General features: G+C 40.2%; 1 protein-coding gene across 1 annotated transcript; it reads left to right on the plus strand.

Moving 5' to 3' along the window:
• The first annotated feature begins 1,351 nt into the window (after positions 1-1,351).
• On the plus strand, positions 1,352-20,121 carry LOC131084471 (cytosolic phospholipase A2 epsilon-like). Its single transcript, XM_058025997.1, has 21 exons — positions 1,352-1,378; positions 1,672-1,755; positions 3,654-3,726; positions 4,361-4,497; positions 5,248-5,379; positions 8,296-8,336; positions 8,841-8,883; positions 9,207-9,270; positions 10,482-10,648; positions 10,793-10,885; positions 11,238-11,275; positions 12,370-12,505; positions 13,465-13,601; positions 14,245-14,467; positions 15,108-15,222; positions 16,118-16,255; positions 16,722-16,829; positions 17,277-17,468; positions 18,020-18,186; positions 19,032-19,212; positions 19,883-20,121. Exons 1-21 carry the CDS (start codon positions 1,352-1,354, stop codon positions 20,119-20,121), a joined length of 2,535 nt encoding a protein of 844 aa, XP_057881980.1.
• Positions 20,122-21,532: the final 1,411 nt, after the last annotated feature.

Genomic DNA, 21,532 nt, shown 5'->3' on the forward strand with positions numbered 1-21,532 from the left:
ATGACTTCATGGCCAAAGTTCAGTGATGGAATGGCAGCTGGGCTCAGCCTCTTGTAACCCTGTGAGCTGAATTTCTTGTTTCCATTTAGAGCATTACTGCAAAAATGTTGTTGTATTAAAAAAGTGAAATAATTATCTATTGTAATACCTGTTCCACAATAAAACAAAACAACACAACAAAAAACTTTAAGTGGGAAGTCATCTGGCTTTTTTTGTGTAAGTGGCAGTACAGCCGAAAGCAGAAACATTCATGCATTGAATGCTGGAATCTATTAAAAGGCAGAACTAATTATAATAATAATTTGAAACCTTATCTGAGATAGGTCTCACCTAAGGTAGCTCTTTATAGGACAGTTGGAATACTCAAATACTTTTATTAGAAAGGGTTGAAAATAAGTTTTTTATTTTTTCCTAAGATGTCCTGCTGCTTTCAAAAAGGGTTTTCATTCTGACTTTTTATTTTTTAGAATTCTAAAAATTCTGAGTTTTTAAAAAATCTTATTTCAACTGCAACTTCTTACTGTTGCAAACACCTGTTTTTACTGATTTTTATAATGTTGAGTGTGATAGCCGCCTTCTGTGCTATTTTTGCATTTTCATAACAGTACTAGGTCCTTTTGGTTTTATATGTTGAGCGCTGTTACAGAAAATTAATGGGAAATTACTATAAAATTTAAAAGAGATCAGACTTGGCAATTTTAATGGAGATGTTTAAAGTCTTTTGAAAAAATGGTATGTAGTTATTTTTGTTAAAGCTTATGAGATTTTAACATCATTCAATTGAAAGCAGCGCTTTAGCTGAAAAACGTTTCCGTAGCAAAAGCTTCTGTTGACTCTGCTGACACCTTAACAACCTCTGTGCAAAACAATAAGACAGAAGAAAAGCTACAAGGTGCTTTCTTTAACTATCTGCCAGTGCCTGTGAGGTCCTCCACTTCAGGACTGTAAGTTGCAGTGAACTTGGGGAAAATCCTTGTTGTTGTGCATCTGACTGGAGAAGCTGGTGGCAGCTGGAACTGCCCCAGGAGATCCCTTTGTGTGCAGTTATTCAGACCTTATGGTGGTGGATAATGACTCCGGAATTGCCCTTTGATAAAATGCTTGACCCATCTCCTTTTTTCTCCAAATCACCGTGGTGTTAAAAAAAAAAAAAGAAAAAAAAAGAAAATGTCTTTATGTGGCACAGCACAAGTGCATCATTTGTGCTTTTGAAATCAGCGGGAGGTGGAGCCGTGAGTCAATCTATACAACTCTTCTTCCTGGCCACAGCTGTGGTCCAGGAGCACCTACCAGCTGGGAGACACACAGACTGGAGCCTTACAGTGGTGCCTTTTATGAAACAAAGATACCCATGGGATCATCAGCCTATTCACCTTTGGTAAGAGAAATCACTGCTGGGGCAGAAGAATCTTTTTGGTGGTCTTGGTTGGGATTGATCAAAAGCGAATGCTTGGGGAGTTTTGATCCTTAAATGTCAAATGCCTTTACAGTAGGCAGATATATTAGTAAAAGCAGCAGGTAGATGGTCCTGGTGAGATAGATATATCCCATCATGAAGAGGAGAAATGGGAGACATGCTAGGGTCTCCTTCCATAGTGAATCTGAGCAGAAACTGAAAATTACTGACTGATGGGTTTCATCACTGGCCCTCTTTTGGCTTTTTGTCTCCAGGACCGGTTCATCCGCGCAAATCCACACAGGAAGATTGGAATCAGGAGGAGGAATCATCAAAGGCCATGCAGTGCTGAAAACGAGGTACTGTATGGAAGGCAGCTTCTGGACTGCAAGGAGAGAGCTGCAGGGCATAAAGGGTAGTGCATGGCCCTGATGATACCTGCAGTTCTGCTGTCAGCCTTTCCAGTCTCTCCCAGGCTTAACTGTTTTGTGAGAGGTCACATTTATTAACAGATAGTTAAGGGAATATTTGCTACTTCTGGGAGTGTGCTATTTAGAGTGCAGAGCATTCACTGTGACTTAGGGGTTGGGAAGATGATGAACTTGTGGTTTAAATGCTAGGCAAGGAACTGGGAGAGCTAGATTTTAGTCTTGGTTTACTGTGGTATGATTATATGATGGTAGTCATACCTCACAACACCCAAGGCTTAGTCCTTAAATTGTTTTTCCTTTACTTTATGGAGGCAGATGAGCAAATAAAATGGCTTACTTCCATGTCTGACACTTTTCTGGACACTGATTTTTATGAAGATGAATTGGTTTTGGAAAGTACTGAATATGGTGCATTCTAGATATGTTGCAAATTATTCTGTTCTATGACTAATGGTTAGTCAAAAATATATTAAATAATTTAAAAAATGAAAATAGTATTAGTTTTTTTGCCCCTGAGTTTTTTCCTTCTGTTCCTTAGCCGTATTCAGTAGAAAAGAATGAAGCTAACTCTTTCTTAGATCTAGGAGAGCAGTCAATTCACTGCTAGCATTATGGAATAATAATTTGGTTTATGTCAGTGTAGTTGCTTAGTATTTAAGCCATCTCATGAATAAGTTTTCTCTAAACTCATGGATATGGATGGTACTAAATCTGAGGATGAATTATTAATCCTCTGTGTTTGGATGAAATGTTGAGCTTTCAGCAATTTGAATCATGTACTTATTTCATCCTCCATCTCCAGAAATGCTGCTGCCAAAAATTATGCTTAGGTAGATGGGCTTCTTTCAGACCTTCTATTTTTGTTCAAATGACACTTTCTGAGAGAAAATTGTTGAGAATTGTTCCAGTAGGCTGTAAATAACATTTGGCTTGGTGGCTTATTGCTTTCTAGATGTTTAGTCTGCTTTTGTCAGGATGGGGAGTATCAAAATAAAGAGGTACACAAAGAGGTCCTGAGCAGGCAGTTTCTCAGAAATCATGGTTCTTTGGGTATTTAAGTGCTGCTTTTAATTCAATTAATGGAGCTGTTGCTTCTACGTGAAGTGTTTTTACTCTTGACGTTCTTCAACACTGTCTTGTTTTCCCAGTAACCGAGTGAAGGGTTGTGTAGCTGTGATAGGGATTGGAGAGAGAACAGAAAAAATGGAGAGAGTTGTGGAGCCTTCAAGAGCCTTCTCTCCCTGTAGAACCCTGCAGTACAGGTTGTCAATATTGCTGTGCCTCAGAGCTTCTCCTTTGTAGATCAATCAGATCAGCCTAAGTTTGTCCTCTGATGCAGCCAAGACATTCTGAATTGTCTGTTTGTGCTTTTGTGCCTTTTTTTTGGGATGTACGTGCATTTACATACAATTATAGCTTTTTGTTGCTTATTTGTGTTTAATTACATTCTCTAACACACTGCTGATTTTACCTTGTGTTCTCATCTTTCCATTTTCTTACATTGTTTAGAGCTTTAGTGATTCCCACTTTCTTCAGTTCTGGTTCTTTAAACCCCCCCTGGTTTATACTCATGTATCAGTTCTGCTTGTTGTATTAATGAGGTTTCAGTTTGATTAATGTTGGCCCTAGCTGTGAATGACAGGCTGTCTTTACTCAATGTCAAATCACAAGAAAGTATTTCTTCTTAGAAAATGTCTTAAATAGTTGAAATCAAATTCACTGCAATATAATGATAGATTGGCCTTTCTGGTGCTGAAGGATAAACAATGTTATTTATATCTGAGTTAATTGCTAATAATGGAGGTATCTTTCTCATTGTTCTGCAGCCAGAAGTGCCTCAGTTGCGTTGGCTTTCTGTAAAAATTATTGGCATGAGAAATCTCCGCAAAGCAGATCTGTGTAAGTATCACTGATGTCACATTTATAGCTTAGCAAGAAAACTACTGTCACCTGATTTTAATGCTCTTGTACACCTGTTGCTTGGATTACAGTAATATTTCGGAGGGGTTTGGGTGAAGAAGTTGTATTTATTTTCATTTAAATTCAAAATAATTTAGAAAACACTTAAAATCAGAAAGGAAATAGTCTAGAAATTCTGTGTTGAAGAAGTTGTCCTTCCCTTTATCTTTTGCATTACAAATAGATGAAAATCTTCCAAACGAAAATTTCCATTTAATTTTAAAAAGTGCCACTTGAAGAAGTGAAGTTGTACATGAATTTTTTTGGGAAGTGGCAAGTATTTGAAAATAGGAGTTAAAAAATCACAAGAGCCAGAGTACTTAGTTCAGCACTGTTGAAATAAAATACTTTAGCTCTTGGTATCATATAGAATTAGTGGTTTAAAAGTGACTTTTTTGAAACTGATATAAATCTAAATAGAAAAGTTAAATAAACTCTAAACCCAGAATATTTTCTTTGGGTCTAATGAAATATCTAGGACTCCTCAGAAGTTAATCTTTTCTTTCCCTGACTGGGCAAATAAAACAATAACAAAGTACTGCTGTAGTAATTGTGCAACTTGTTGTTAACGCAGGGAGCCGAACTGATTGCTATGTCAAGCTGTGGCTGCCAACAGCTTCACGTCAGGAAGCCCAGACAAGAACTGTACACAACTGCAGAAACCCTGTCTGGAAGGAAACTTTCCACTTCGTGATACAGAGTGAAGTAAAGGTGGGATCTGTGACAGTGAGCAGGTGCTTTCTAAAGGGGGCATCTTCACCTGCTGCGGGCAAACTCTTTTTGAAGGGCTCGAGACTCACATGGACAACCTGACTGAAAGAAGTAGTTTAAGCCCATAAGGTTGTGGAATATCTGGAATAATGTTGAATGCTTCTTTGTGTCCCAGAACAGTCGTAAAAGACTGATAAATTGTTTATAGAGTTAGCAGAAATAGGTGAACAGTCAGAGTGAGAGTGATACAAAATCCAAACTGGATCAGTTTCTCATAGTTTACTAGAGCTGTATCTTCTCATGGTAACCTGAGCCCTCAGGAAATGTCAAGGGATCAAATCCTGTTGAGAGATTGGTAGTGTGCTTTAACTTTCATTTTAAAGGGTTAAGAATTTCCCCTTTATTATTACTTTCTGACAAAATGCCAAGATTTCTCAAGGCAGTGATTTTTGAATCCACAAACGATCTGAAGAACAGTGCGTGTAACCTCTGCTCTGCCTGGTGCGTGTTACCATCATATATGTCCCTTATGTTTCCTCTTCTTTTGGAGCTCTTTTTGTTTGCCAAATCTGATGATTTGCCTCTCTATTGTTAGTCCCAGACTCTGCTCTCTGTGCTGAGAGCTGAGCTCTGTGCTGTCACAGGAGTCTGTCCACATGAGGGCTGAATGCTGGCTCTTGCTGGGCCTTCCTTTTGGGCTCAGGAGTCCCAGAATATGTGATTTACATCCTTCTCTGCCTCTCTGCCCAGAACATCCTGGAACTGACAGTCTGTGATGAGGACACTTTCACACCAGATGACCATCTCATGACCGTTCGCTTTGATGTGGCTAAAATCCAACCTGGAGAAAAAGTTCGCTTGAGTTTTGAGTTGAATCCAGAGGTGAGGTGAAAATAATACTCTTGATTAGAATTTTGTCTCAAGTTGCTACCTCTATTGAAGGTTAAATTGGTCCTCACACACGAAGACTTTGTTTAAAAGGATGTTACGAAAAAAAGTTGAATGCTTGGGTTTTAGGAGAGGGGTCACAAACACCCCTGTTGTGACTGGAATAAGATGCAAAGTACTTTTAGAATTCCTAATTTTTTTTTTTTAATTTCAAAACGATATTTTGAAAAAATCAGTGAGAAAAAGAGTCAAAAATGAAGAAGCTGCTGGTTAGGAGGTCTCATTTCTGTTGTAGGAGATTGACAGAGCAGGGGTGGGAACAAACCTATCCCGGTTTCCAGGCAGTCGCTCTTACCCTTTGGCCAGTAGCTCACTAGGGCTATCTGCTCTCAGCTTCACTGGGGATTTTGGCCAGTTCTTTCAAATAACGTGCTCTCTAAATGAAGCATTTAATTCTTGTGTAAATCTCTTTGGGATTTTTTTCCTCCTCCACTAAACAACTTTAAGAAAAAAATTACAGCAAGTCTACTGATGCTCCCTTGCTACAGAATTATTTTAGAGGGGCTGAGCCAGCACAGGAGAGGCAGACCTTCATGAGTGAGAATATCATCAGTATTTTATTTTTTTTTCTTAGTGAGTGAAGAAGAGTAAGAGTTTTATTTGCTGCGTGTGTATCAAAAATACAGTGTTCAGTTGTATAAACAACCAAAATAAAGATACAGAGTATCTTATGAAACACTGAGTAGATGAAGTTGCTGAGAGGAGAGGCGGAGAAATCACACTCATCTTCAAAGGGAGCCGAATATGTACTCAGATTTCCTTCTGCACAATGTAACACCTTCTCTGGAGGGTGTAGTAACAACTTCAGGGCTTTTTCACATTTTGCCAAGAGTTTCAGTTTACGGCTCCCAGGAATTGGTGTGCTCCATTTATTTCTAAACCACTGTGTCAGCCAGGCTCTTTGGAAAAGACTCTTGCCTGTTTTTTATGTTACTATTGCTTTGAAGAGGTTTATTAATTACTCTTTTAGACAACCAATCCTTACTGAGGACTGCTTATTAACCCTGTTCCAGCTGGCTACAGCCTTCCTCAGAAAATCCCTCGTGTGACTGAGATAATGGCAGGTGTGATTCAGGCCCTGAATTTGCTCTGAGGCATGTGCAGAGCCCTTAGCCCATGAGCAAGGTGGAAGTGGTGGGGGTCAGACCAGGTGAGCTGTCTCAGGAGCATCCTGGTCAAGCTGCCCTTCTTCAGTTTGTGATGAATCAGGCCCCCCCTGAGGCATCACAGATCATGGTCTCTATATGGATTTTCAGAAGACTTTGGGTTATTTTATTTTTTTGGAAGTGTCTTAGTAATGCAACAGGCTGGGCAGTCTTAATAACAGGCTGTAGTGCCGCTCCTGCCCATAATGATTTCTTTAATCTACCAAGGTATCTCAGAAGGGAGGCTGAAGAGGTCAGATGGGTGATGTCAGAGCAGCAGGGCTGCTTTGCTGTGCCTCTTGCTCTCCGTGGCCTAACAAGTATTTCCATTGCGATGCTCTGGAATTTTCACCCACAAATATGTGAGTGGGATTTACTAGAAATGTAACTTGTGTGGGTGTAAAACAGCATAAGAAGGGTAGGAACATAAGGCAAGCAGAATTGGGCAGATGGTATGAGCCAGGCTCTTCTGAACCTTGTTTCTGCTGTTCTTTGGACAAAGTGGTAACAGAGCATCAGTTGGTTTGCATAGTATAGTCTGGGCATAATTAAATATTTGGCACAGTCTGTCTTGCATCTGAGTAAGGTGACTGCTTTCTAAAATCTGTGCCCCAGCATTCTATTACAACTTTGCAACCACTGTAATTCTCATGGAATAGACACTTTGGGGGAAATAAGCAAGCACAGGTACCTGCTCCTGCATTACATGCCACAGATGCAGCTATCAGAGAAGCCATCAGAGATGTTTCATTTACTGATGTGAACTAGTAAATACGAAATTGCTCTGTACTTTACTGTAAAGATGATTTTCCCATGGCAACTGCATTGTCAGATTTGGCATGTTTTTGACAGTCGATTCACAATGTTAAAATACGATGTGCAGCTGGACAGAAGGGATATTTGTCAATAAATGTTAGCTATTCTGAATATAAATTAAAAAATGCTACTATCACTTGCCAGAAAGAGATTTATATCACTGTTAACTGGTGTTTTCCTCCCTATGTGTGATCCAGAAGATCTCTCTGATATAATTTTTTTTAGTCTGGTTTTTCCTGAATTGGCTGTATCCTATAGCAAGTGGCTGGAGTAATACAGTTCTTCAGTCTCTTTGGTACTGTTGGTGTGCTACTCTATTGCTGCCTCATTCTTGTACTTTTCCTGTCTCTTTTTCTCTTGATTTGTCTCCCCTCATCTCTTTCCCTGATTCCCCTTCACATCTTCAGTCTTCTCTCTTCTTCCCTTCCCCTGGCAGTTTTTATTTTCCAGGCTGGACCCTTCTCCCAGCCTTTTTTAATGTTTAATGACTTTACTCTGCAAATTCTTTTGTTTTAACCAAGGCATGCTCCCTATCTTTTCACTGCACTAAGTCCGTTCATTCTTAATTATGTTTTCCTGCATCATTCACCTGCTATTTTTCCCTTCCTCAGCATTGATTGACCCATGTCTTATCCTACTAATGAATTAATAATAGGACCCTTGCTCCCTATTCAACGATACTTAATATTTTCTTTCTTGTGATGGTACAGCTGGTTTGTAAATAGTAGAGCAGTGGAGAGGTGAAATCAAAGTGTGGCCACAGAAATCTCTGTTTATATTATGATGTAGAGGGTGTGGGAATGGAGCGAGAGTTATAAATAAGTTGTCAAAGTCATATCAGAGGAAAATATTTCTTCATTCATAAATTTTAAAAAAGTCCTATTTTCAGACTCAGGAAGAACTAGAAGTGGAATTTCTACTGGACAACATGTAAGTAAATTTCTACTGGAAAAACACGTAAGTAAAACATAAATGTGGTAGAGTTTGTTGTCAGAAAACTGCATTTTAGAGAGTGGTAATGCAGCACTGGGGAAGTGGCTCCATGTACTTCTGAGCTCAGCTATCTCATCTCAGCATCATCCCCATTATTGCTTTTCTGTCCTAAATTTGAGTGACAGTCTCACTTACTATTTATAGCTGAGAATGGATGTTTATTTTGTGATTCAGCCTAAGGAGAGATGATTCTCCTCAGCGAAGGAAGGAAGGAAGGAAATAAGGAAGGAAGGAAATAAGGAAGGAAGGAAATAAGGAAGGAAGGAAATAAGGAAGGAAATAAGGAAATGGATGTGATCTGGCAGAGGCTGCAAGATAGAGGGGAAGGATAGAACTGCTGATGGTACTTGCCAGCTAGAAAAACTGAGCTCAGAGAACTGTGCTTTTGAAAGTTTATTGCTAAATGCACACTTGTAAATAAATGTTTTTGGTTTTTTTCAGACCAGGTGTATCTGAGAAGATCATTACTAATGGTGTACTAGTGGTAATTTTTTTTTTTTTTTTGGTATGCTAATCTTATGGTGGGGCAGAACTGAAGGATGTGGTTGGAAGATAGGGAGAAAAATTTCTTGTGTTAACTGTTGGGGGCTGAATGGTGTTTAGGTGTAATGACAGATCCCCAGTTACTCTGGCTTCCTTAACCACAGTACTGCTTGCAAGATTTATACAAGATACTCAGTTTCTACAAATTCTTCACATCCACAGACCACCATGGCCAAGCATTGTGTTTCTACAGGGCCCCTAGAACCTCAGTGAGAAACCTGAACTGTTTCTGTGACCAGTGGTTTTATTGCTTCTCTCTTCCAGTCTCGTGAACTTTCCTGTTTGGAAGTACATGTGAATGAAGCAAAAAAGAAGAGCTCTTGCAAAAGTGAGGGTGCTGATTTAAATTGTTGCTGCTTTTTTGTGCTATGGGATATGCAGCTGAATCTAGATAAATATTTGGTTTGTTTTGGTCTCTGTTTGCATCAGGGGTGCTTGGGTATTTCCTGAATTACCTACTTGCTAATAGTGAGAGTCCTCAGAAGAAGACATGACTCTGTAACTCCACAGGGAGGTGGCTGGGGGATTTGGAAACAGCACTGTGGTGTGGATGGAACCGAAACACCTTAACCTCTGTTTTCTGGTGAAAACAAATTAAATAAAGGGAGACACAACTCTCAGGAGGAGAAAGACTTCAGTGAAAGCTCAGGGGGATGTGAATGCTGCTAGAGGCATCCACGAGTGTAGCACATGCTCTCTGTCACTTGGCAGGGTGTCACAAATGGTTTAGGTCACTTAATCATTGGCAGAGGTATCAGCCAATGTGTAAGTGTAGGTTTAATATAAGTTTGTAAAAGTGTGACAAAGTTTGATGGCAAGATTTGCTCTACCACTAAATGCATGAAACATGCAAACAAAATTCAGATTAGAAAAAATCTAGAATTATTTATGTAGAGACCAGGGATGTAAAAGGATAAAGAGGGAAAAGGAAAGGGTGCCAGGAGTGAAGATCCTCACAGAGTTGTGAGTTTCAGAGTGGGCCCTCTTGCCAAACTTAGCCTCAGACTTGATCCTTTGTCTGAAGGATTCAGCAGTACTCAATCATCCCATAATTTAGCATTTACAAAGCAATTCAATGGGATTTACAATAAGCAGAACAATAACTTAATTATGAATGTAGGATGGTAACATTCATACTACACCTGCTAAGGGGTACTCAAATCAATTCACACACATTTTTACACAAAGAATTATGTACAAATTATGACCAAAGTGCCTGCTAAAAATTCCCCTCAAGGTTGGTGAAATACTCAGAACAGATGCCTTTGCATTTCTCTGTGGATGGAGGGTTGGGCCATCAGCTTTTGGGATCAGTTCTCTGAGTATTGCAGACTTGAGGTCTGGTCAGTTCTGAGCCCCTGCAGCCCAGGGGAACTCAAGGGCCAGGTGCTGCACACTGCTCACAGGGAAAGGAAAACATTGTGGTCCAAATTAACTTTAGCTAAGCCTGCAGCACTAAGGCTGAAACGTCACTTTTATTTGCTAATCTCAGAACTAGGCACAGTTAACATCTCCCTGTGGTTTGCTTCCTGTTCTTAGGGAGAGATTTCACCTTCACAATGAAAGGATCCTACGAAGAAACCCAGGATATTTCCATAGGTCCCCACTCCAGACCAGGAAGCAGTGAAACCACCAGGTTCCACTACATCAAGCACAGTCAACCCAGACTGCTCATGACTCTGCCAAAGGAGCATTTCTTCTGTTGTGTAGGTTTTGCTTATGGTTGGTGATAACACCTAACCTGAATTTTGGGAGAAGAATCATGAGTTAACCTTTATCTGGTATTTCTGTGTCTAGGGTCTATAAATAATATTCTTCTTATAACATTTTTTCCTCCCTCTTTAAATCAGCCCGGCTCAGGTAGAAGGGAAATGGATGTAAGTAGTCCCCTGGCTGTGCCTCTCCATTCTCTGGACTTGGGAAAGAAAGTGACAGTGATGAGAGTGAGTGTCCTCTGACAGTATTTGCAATTCTTTCAACAAGGTAAACTGTATATATGTGATAATCTGGTCGTGTATTAATTTTGTTGCTAAAAATGCATAAGTGAGTTATTTGTATGCTTAGCTCTGCATAGAAATATAGAAATATAACTATGATTTGTAGGGAAAATAGGATATTCTGAATTTCTGGCTGCTTTAAAAGTAGTTTAGAAGATTGTGTGCTGAATGCTTGAGAGGAGGCCAAAACTTTTTCATTATACTATATATGTGAATAATTGCTAATACTGTAAAACCTACTTCTACAAAATTACAATTCTATTTAAAATTTATGGTGCTGTCATTATTGATTTTTCAGGGGGAATCTTATGAGGTGTCTGTGAATGAGGAAAATAGGTAAATCTTTTGTTGCTTTTGAATGATTACTTAGGCCATCTCCTCTTCTTTCATAATATCATTGTTAGATGAAAGGAAGCTTCATCTTAAAGTAGCTAATTTCAAAACAAGAAATAAAGATGACTGAAATATGAGGAATCGTTAATAAAATGCTTTAAAGCTTTTAAAGTTTTTAAATTGGTTGGTAAGAATTTAGAATAGGATAGGTGGTAGTTAGTTATGGGGTATAAACCGGCCCAATATTTTTCCTAATGCTGATGCTTAGTAACCTGAACATCCCTCTGTCTTGTAACCTTTATCTATAATAAGTACATATTTATGTATACCAGATTTCTAAGGTGTCTGACGCCTTTATGCATTTACAAGACCTCTACAGGTAATTTTTCAATGAAACACATGGATAGTAATTTATTTATTGACTGGGCTTGCTGAGATTTTCTGAAGGGCAACATTACCCCCTGTTGGTATGTTAGCTCCATTGCAAGCCTTAATCAGAGGGTGTCATTGAATAATATTCAGAGAAGATACAGAGAAGTTTTTGTGGGGTTTTTTTTTCCCCTGGAAAAAACCTTTGAAACTGGAACCCTGTGAAAATAAAGGTTATAGAATGAATCATGTACATGATATTTATGATAATGTACAGAAGGGATAAATTTAAGAGACACCTTCTGACTTAGAGCACAAATTCTTTGTAAAGATAAGCCTAACTCGGTTTTAGGGCTCTTTTAACTAAAGTGTGTTAAGTTTAAATAACCACTTAGGCCCCCTTTGTGCTTCAGAAAACACATGCACAGCAGGAGAACGTGAAGAGGTGTCCGAATGCCAGAGTTCAATGTGAAATAACTTGATTTTATTTATTTGACTTCCTTATGATTGTGTGAAATTCTTCAGGACATAATTCTGGTCTAAAATCTCCACAGGAAGGCACAGATATAGGACATAGGATACCCATATACCTGCTTTCATGTACATAGGGGGACTTTCATGTACATGGAAGTATAATTTCTTTAAACTGGTTTATTATTTTTGGTTTAGCTGAGTGTCTCCAGCTGAAATGGCTGCAGGTGATCCCTTGTGCTGTTCTTGTGTTGTAGTTGCAAGGATTTGGATTTGAGGCTGGGCTTTGGTCTCTGCGTGGAGGAGCAGGATTTCATCTGTAAAAGGAAGAAGGTGGTTGCTGCTGCTCTGAAAAATCTTCTTCAACTGGATGAAGACCTACAGGAGGATGAGGTATGTGGGACAGCGTCTTGGGAACTTGAAGTAACATGACCCACTTTGAGAGAAGTGGATGTGATGTGCATGGATGTGATGTGCATGCATGACTACCTGTGCAGCTCTTCCGCATATTCTACACTAAATAGTATTGGCCAGATTGTCACTTGCACCTAAGACCATATCCAAATTTTTGGCACAGAGAATGAAAGAGGAACTTTTAGGAGGCCAGTTATAACTCCTTTATTCTCTGCCAACCTCTGTCCTCCCCCAGGGGCAGCCAAAGGCTGTATTTGCTGGCATGCTGGTGTGTAAAACCAAGCCTGGTGAAATTTGATTGTTGAAACCGAGACCATTTCTCCGCTTTGGCACGTCTTCTCTGCTGCCAAAAGGTTCAAAGGGAAGGATCCAACTCTCCCATAGCACACTGGTGCAGTAGCATCTGCCTTGTGTGTTTTTTTGGTGTTACCTCTTGCTTGCTTCTCTCCTGGGGATCCCTGAACTCAGAGGGAGCTGCTCTGTTACTGGAAGACCAAGATCTGTTTTGGGGCTCTGGTGCTTGGGGCAAGAGTCTGGGACAATGTGCCTGTGGGGTGTTTCCTGCACTGCTCTGCTCAGTTCCCAGCACACTCAACCCTTTATGATGTGTGCAGGACAGCATTTTTCAACCAAGTCAAATATATTTAAATAAATTAAATAAATTGAGAAAATCTGAAAATATATTTCCCCACACAAGATCCATACTTACAGCTCCTGGCCTTCCAAAGCATCACTGCTCAGGAAAATGCTTTCAGCATACACTAAATTCCACCAAAGTTTACACAGCTCAAACACAGATCTAGGCACTGCCCTGAAGAGGTGAATGAATCAAAACCTACCTGAACCAGGTGTTGCTGTTACTTTTTTTTGCATGGCCATCATTCCTGTATTTCCTCTGGTGACGAGTGACTCTGTGCCCGTCTCTGTGTGTTGGGCAGGTGCCCGTGGTGGCAGTGGTGACGGCAGCAGGGGGAGTGAGATCCATGACAGCAATGTTTGGCAGCCTCCTGGCTCTCCAGGAGCTGGGTGTTTTGGACTGTGTGTCATACATCAGTGGTTTATCTGCCACAACATGGTAAGGACAGCTGGGATCGCACTTATGTTTGTGTTAGCAGAGTGATAACCCAGGGAACGATTCTGCCTTACTGATGAATTTACTCAGCTCGATGTGGGCACTTGGCTAACTTTTGGACTTGTTTCATGGGATCACTCAGTGCTGCCCTCCTACAAGAAACAAATCTAATGAGAATGACAGTATTTCTGTAACTGCACTGAAGTGTTTACAGAGGCCAAAAGAAAAGAACACAAGCCAGGATGGTTTGCCTGTAACTTGTTATCTTGCATGCAACACTTCAAGTCCTTTTGTAATATTTGTCTGGCTCAACTCTTACATGTCTCCAAAAAGCAGACTTTTAAAGAACAGCCCTGAGAAACGCAGAGTGTCACTCATGCACTCAATGGTGACTGCCTTGCACAAACTAGGAGGGGTTGAGGGGATTTAAAACATTTTGCCTCTGAAGGGCTGCTCTAAAAGTTTGTGAGACAGAAAGAGAAATCATTACACAGTCTAAACTCTGCCTCAGCTTTGAAATGCTCTTCCAAGTAAAAGTTTGGGGGCAAGAACCTCGTGTAGCCTGAAACAAAACACTTATGTGTGTTATAGGCTAATGAATTGACATGTGCCCTGTGATGAACCTCAGTACCTTTCTTTTATCCAGGACCATGTCAAAGTTATATGAAGATGCAAATTGGTCACAAAAGGATCTCAGAGGGCCAGTTGATGATATCAGGAAACATGTGACCAAGAGCAAGCTGCACTGTTTCTCTTTGGATCATATGAAATACTATGAAAATGAGCTTTGTGAGAGAAAGCAAGAGGGGCACAAGGTGTCCTTTACAGATTTATGGGGACTCTTCATTGATTGTATGCTACATCATCAGGTATTTTATATTCTTTCTCTCCCTCTTATTTCACCGGATTTCTAACTTCCCATGTCTAAGGTTGTTGATTCAGTTAGAGAAAAGGGTCTGAAAACACCTGAAGGACTGAATATTTGGCTTTTTAGAATAAAAGTAACAAAGTATCCCTAAAGTGTAAGCATCTAGAAGAGGTGTGAGAGCATGCAAAAATTCAAGATGTTAAGGAAACTGATTTTCCATCTTTAAGTTTGGCGTTTGGGTGAGATGATAATTCCAGTAACACCCAGAGGAGAGAAGGCTGTGACAGAGCTAAGTTCAGGCACAGCAATGTATACCCATAAGCAGTTTGGAAGGAGATGGGTCCAGGTTGACTAAATATCTCTATTTCCTTAAAGCAAGTCATATCCCAGTGACTGTACAGACACATTTCTTGCATTTTTGCCCTGTCCCCCTTGCCAAAGCTCCCATAAGCACAATGCCTTGGTGAAAGCTCACGGCAGAAAACACATGTACACACTTGTGTGGCCAAACAGCTGAAGTACACAGAACAAAACCTGCTGAGGTTTAGCAGATACTTCATTGATAGTTCCTGCTTAGATACTGTAGTAAGTCCATGCATCATGTTCATCTTTTTACAATGACTTTTGCTCTTTGTGAACAGGGAAGTACTCACAAGCTCTCCGATCAACAACTAGCAGTCAATCAGGGGCAGAATCCACTCCCCATATACCTGTCCCTCAATGTCAAGGATGACTTTAGCACTTTGGATTTTAAAGGTATAGATTATCATACACCCTCTTATAACTCTGAAGAGTTTCCTTCTAAGGCTGATTGAATGCCAAAACTTCTTCCTGTAAGTCCAAGCCAAAAAAATCTTTTAAATAATTTCTTTTCCTCTGTCTTCTGTGGAAGGGAGATACCTGTGCTGTAGGCACTGCTCAGTGGGGGCATGGAGATGCTTTCTGCTGGCAGCCTTGAGAGCCACAACTGCTGCTCTTTTCTCTGTCATCCCCACCTACCCTCCACAGCCCTTTCAGCTGCTGGGTGTTCTGCTGAGGCTGTCAAGAGTGGGGAGGAGAAAGGAGAAGGTGAGAGCAGGAGTCAGATCCCAGCAGCCAGAGAAGGATCTGAGGAGGGGCAGGGCTCTGTGCTCTGCTCAGTGATCCTGATCACTGTTCCCGTGGGGTTTCCAGCACAAATGAAGCAGGAGATCCTGCAACTGAACCTGGTCATCTGCTCCTAGGCACAGCTACAGTCCCAGTGCACCCAGCCAAGCTTTCTGTGTGGGGAGGGGATTTGGTCAGAGTTTTTCATCCTCAAGGCAGTGATTATGAGAGCCTCTAGAATGCATGGTAGCTGGTGTCATTGCTGACTCAGAGGATCTCAAAATGCCACACTGTGTGCAGGGCCTTAGCAATCAGTGGACCTTCAGCCCCTGGTCTTGCTTCTTAGAAATGGATCTGAATCCCAAGCTGAATGGATTTTGGCAGAGGAAATTATTTTAGCTTTTGCATTCATGTATGTTGAAGGACACCTTTTTGTTTTAAATCATGGTGGTTTGAACTGTCTGTCACCACCATGGTGAAGCTATAGGCCTTGTTCTTCCAGCTTCTGAATCTCTAAGCTGATTTTTACAATAAAAATAAATCCAGTTTGATGCCTTATTTGCAGAGTGGGTGGAGTTCACACCTTACGAGGTGGGTCTCCTGAAATATGGGGCCTTTGTTCGCTCCGAGGATTTTGGTAGTGAGTTCTTCATGGGTCGCCGGATGAAGAAGATCCCAGAATCCCACATCTGCTTCTTGGAAGGTAATTTACTACCTTAAGAAAACATCACCTTAAGAGCTGGCTACACAGAGAGATAGTCTGCAAGTTGCAGTATTAGTACACCAGAGAATGTATCTGACACAATTTCAATCTCAAATGAACCAGCCAAAAGCGACAAAAGAGGAAACCAATTTTTGAGACAAATGTGACTAATCTGCTGAATGTCTTGCAGAATGACCTAAACAGAACTCATGCATGGCCACACACAAACTGATCACCTGAAGTATTTAAACTCGCAGCCTGACTTTTATAGACAGCCAAGTTTCGAAAATGGCCTGGTCATAAGCCAGACATTGTGTGGAATGGCGTGGCATTTGATAGTTAAGGGAAAATTCATGGTATTTCATAACTAGAACAGAAAGTGGATTCAGGTGTGTTGCCATAGCTGTGCTCTAATTATTCAAACTAATATTAAGTGTGGAGCCTTTTTTTTTTTTAAACTTTCAAGGCACATGGAGCAATATATTTTCCCAGAGTTTTATGGATGCTGTCTACCTCTCGGGTCATTCAGAACACTTCTGGCACAGATGGACTCGAGACACTGAGCATGACATTGGTTAGTTCTTCAGATTACTTTTCTCTTGTATCTGCATTTTCTTCACACCTCTCTGAAATGTGAAACCTGACATTTAGTAAAGGGTTTGGTTTTGTGTCCTATTTCTGGCTTATGGGACACCAAGCCCTTGAGAATGAAGGAAAAGCAGGAGACCAACAGTTGTCCTGTAAAACAGGAAAAAAACATTGTGCTGCTCACTGTGCAACATCCCTGGGGATCTTTGTTAGTCACGAGAGGGTTACTAAAGCCCTTTGGGGAGGGAGAGGCCAGAGAGGAAAGAAAAAGGTGATGGTGTGACACTGAAACCCACTGCCCAGAACACTGCACGTCCACGTGTGCACCCAGTCACAGACGGGGCTGGGAGCCAGGGTGGTTTGGTTGTTTTTATCATCAGAGAAACACTCTGACCGAATGCAGACACATACCCTCTTCTTGTTCTTCCTGCAGAAAGCCATCCTGCTCTGCCCAAGAAGCCTCATGAACAGACAACCTGCTTATCCATCCCCAAGGGTTACCTTTCCAAAACTCTGCGAGAAATGATGACCGGGCGGCCAGTGGTTTCAACGTACCACAATTTCCTCAAGGGCTTGCAGCTGCATAACAGATATTTGGAGAATGAGAGCTTTTCCATGTGGAAAGGTAATTGGAAATTGTTTTAGTTATATCTTGGAAGGAGATTTGAGGGCTGATACTTGCTGAGGACAAATATTTGATGAGTTTTATCATAGAGGTAAATTTTGATTAAGATTATTTGATTAACATGTTTGTGGAATGGGTTTTGCCAAGCCGTAGATGATTTATTCCGGGTCATGATCCTGTCTTGGAGGAAGCACAGCATGTTTGCTTGAATTCTCATCTTCCTAGGAAAAGTCATCAAACAGTGACTTGAATCTTCCAAGGAAGTTAAATAGCCACAAATTTACACATCTTGAGAAAGAAGACTAATTTATCACTTTGGATGAAGCTGAGTCTTAGAACTGCTCCATCTCGCTGATCTCAGAGTTGAGCTATTTATTTAGTAAATAAATACTAAATTGTGTCAAAGACAAATACGTAACTGTGGGCTTTGTGTCAAAGATGAATATGCATCAGTTGTATTTTCTTTCTCCTCTTTCATGCTAATTTGGAAAAAAAGAGAGTTGAGCCTGCAATAAATAATGATAATAATAATAGTAGTTTTGGCCTTTCAGACACAGTGCTGGATTCTTCTCCCAACCAGCTGAATGAAATGAGTGACTACCTCAAGCTGATAGATACAGCTTTCTTCATCAACACCAGCTGCCCACCCATTCTGAGGCCAGAGAGAAAAGTGGATGTCATTCTTCACTTAAATTACAGTGGAGGATCACAGACTCTGGTGATGTTTTGAAGCAGTGATTCTTTATCTGTATGACTCCAGCAGCTGAATTACCACCACGGCTTTCTCTCTCTCTCTCTCTCTTTTTAAATTTTCTTTCAGAAAATGGTCTAGTTTTTATTAAATTAAATGATCATATCAGTGGTACTATTCACAGTTATGACCATAATGTCACTGCCTTTATCAGGGCTGTTTTCAGTGTCTTTCTGGGACAGGCATATGAACACAGACATACAAAAGATGTCCTATTCAATGTTGTCTTGGTAATAAGTTCCTCAATAGTTAAATGGCTTCTACAATGTAATTAATATACAATGCATAATTTAGAAGGTTTTTTTTTGAATGAAAAGTTTTGCTTGTACATTTGACTCTTGGTGACATGAGTTTTAGTCAGGGTTTTATTTTCTGCATTTGAAGAAACCTTGACAGTCTTATATGATTCAAATTAATGTAATTTATTTGTAAGAGGACATAAAGACATAGTTAGATGCGCTGAATGCAAATATTTAAGAACCTGTGATCTGAGAAGCCACATATAATCAAAGTTTCCCTATCCAAATCCTCTACTGTGCTCACTAAATCACAGAAATTGACCCGAATGTCATATACATTTCAGTAAATAGTAACCCTGCTTTAAAAATATAGAGTGTTAGCAAATCAACCAAATTTCTGTTACCCAGGATATATTAAAATTAAAATGGTATGTTTGTTCCAGTGCATAGTTAGCATTATTTATAAACAAATTAATCAATCTCAGATTGTCCATTGCAGCAAAACATTATGAGGTTTGGTGGTCTTACTTCAAGCTCTCTTTGTGTTGCCATCTCTGCTCTCTGTTGAGCCAGCCACTGGACCTATTCTCAGAGTACTGTTTGGAGCATGGGATCCCATTCCCCAGCACAGAGCTGAGCCAGGAAGACCGGGAGCACCTGAAGGAGTGCTATGTGTTTGAGGACAGCTCAGAGGCACCAATCTTGGCCTATTTTCCATTGGTGTGTGACACCTTCCAAAAATACAAGGCACCGAGTAAGTTGACAGCAGTAATCATTTTTTGAGATTATCTCATCCAGTTGATCCATTGAGCTTGTTCCTACTCCAAAACAAGGCACTGGCAAGCTTCTGAGTTGGCTAAGTTATTATAGTCTTAGTCCAGCTGTGATGCATACAGTATTGGGCAGCTAATCAGGGGTTGGAATGAAGAGGTTTAAAAATAAAAGCATGACAAGCTGTACGTTGAGGGAAACCCCCTCTGGCACCTGAAACAGGTCATGTAACTTTGACAATAAAGAAGAGGACACGGCTAGTAAGTTATATCCACTGGTAATTTATGCTGTCACCTCACAGTCTCATGAAGAGATATAATGTTTACTTGGTTAACAAAGTTGGAATTCTCCTATTACTTTTTTTACATGAAAAAATTAAGAATAGAAAGTGCTGGAAATGCATAATGAAGCAAAGGCTTTGCCAGAGTAACAGCCTGCTTTGATACCTATAATTTTTGATAAGTTGCCAGATTGTTTCCTTTAGTTCAGCAATAGAAGAAATGTTTGTTTCACTAGAAGAAAAACAAACCTACTTGGCAAATTCAGTTTCAGTTTACAAATACTTTTGCATGCATCCGCTCCAATTTTATTATTTCTAGTTTTCTATGGTCCAGGGAACTTTCCTCAACGCCTTTGCCTGGCTCTGGTTTCAGATGTGGAGCGCAGTCCCGCAGAGATGGAGCAGGGAAGAGTGGATGTGTCCAACTGTGCTGCTCCCTATGGCACTGGCCTGCTGACATACACTGAAGAGAATTTCAACAAGCTGCTTAACCTGTGCAGCTACAACATCCTGAATAACAAACACTTGATTCTCCAGGCTCTGCGAACTGCAGTGCAACGAAAGAAGCAACTTAAAAACTATTCATCACCTAATTCGAGTAAACACACTTAAAGTGTATTTAGGGGAAAAAAAAAATCATCAGAAGGAGATACACAAATGTTTTGGTACTGGACTAATAAATATTCACCTGCTGCAAACTCACTGATGTTTGCGATGGCAACAGAATTTGTGATACCAACTCCTTTGACTTCTGCAACAGTGAGATGGCTGGTGTGTGGCTGCTGCTACAGTTTTATTCCCACTGCTATCCAAATAACAGGGTACTTGTCTTAGAAAAAATGGTTTCTTAAGAAAGTACATTTAACTGGTCTTTCTTAGAACTTGTTTTCTGATTGTTGTATGCAAAAATATACATGCCCTGTTGGGGCATGGCAGAGTAATAGCTACTGTTCAAATACTAAGTAGCCATGCATAATCTTATTAAAAATAAGAATTTTGTTGTTGAAATAATTGAAGTTTGGGGGTTTTATTAAGTTCTATGGACTCAGCTCAGCTAGCGAGTTGCTCTGGAAAAAGTTATCCTTGCTTTTGATACCAAGAAATCCAATATTGAGTGAACAGTGAGCTTTGTGAATAATCCTTGAGGAAAAATGAAAGAAAAGCTGACACTTCAACGGTGGACAATGAAAAATGGAAGGAAATGCCGCTTTCAAGGGTGCAGGTGACTGGAATGATAACTCAGGAGATAACATTATAACACTGTTACCTCTAAGCCAGTCCTTTTCTGTGCATCAGTTCATTTAACAGGAGATAACGCCAGTGTCTGTCAAGATTTGCTGCAATATCAATCAAACCAGTAAGTCTCCCTTCATAAGAGGAAACTGTTGGCAGTAACCTTCATGTGTCCTTTTCATGGATCTAAAGCAGTCAAGTCCAACAACTTTCCTTTTCCTCAGTTACTGATAGATCTTTCTGTTTCACTGGCCCTCTTATGCAGAAAGCCAGTTTTTCACCTTCTTTCCTTGCCCTTCGTTTGGATAACTTGATGTTATGTGTCACTAGTAAGACTGCAATAGTTTTCTGTGAGAAAAGAAGAAAAGGAAGTGTCACTCTGACAGCTCAGTTATGCTCATGAATATATTTTTAAACAATAATGAAATGGAGGTTTAAATATGTGATTATTTTCTTTTGCAAAGTATCTCTTCAGTATTTTTAAGATTTTCAAGTTTCATTACTAGAGCTCCAGGAAGAATGAATATAAGCAGTTCAGTGTGTGCCTGTGTATTCCACCCACTGGGTTTTGGTGGTTGCAACACTTGGCACTGGGCCTTCAGCTTTACTCACCCAAGGTGTGGTGATGATGTGTGCTTTTGGCCGCTGATCTGGAAAATTAGGATGGCTTAGAATGAGCTGAGGAAAGGGAGTCTGCTTTCAGAAGTCTGGGCCTATTTAGCAAGCCACTAAAAAATCTTAGGTTGCCTAAATGGTCTAGCTTGGCAGCTCAGTATTTTGACTTAAGTCA

This window comes from Melospiza georgiana, chromosome 6 (assembly GCF_028018845.1).
Source record: "Melospiza georgiana isolate bMelGeo1 chromosome 6, bMelGeo1.pri, whole genome shotgun sequence".
Taxonomy (NCBI): domain Eukaryota; kingdom Metazoa; phylum Chordata; class Aves; order Passeriformes; family Passerellidae; genus Melospiza; species Melospiza georgiana.

Excerpts from the sequence above, each read along its gene's own strand:
- LOC131084471 (XM_058025997.1), top strand. The coding sequence starts at position 1,352 with ATGGGATCATCAGCCTATTCACCTTTG. Across the intron at positions 9,271-10,481 it reads AAAGAAGAGCTCTTGCAAAA|GGAGAGATTTCACCTTCACA; the intron begins GTGAGGGTGCTG and ends TCCTGTTCTTAG. Across the intron at positions 19,213-19,882 it reads CCAAAAATACAAGGCACCGA|ATGTGGAGCGCAGTCCCGCA; the intron begins GTAAGTTGACAG and ends CTCTGGTTTCAG.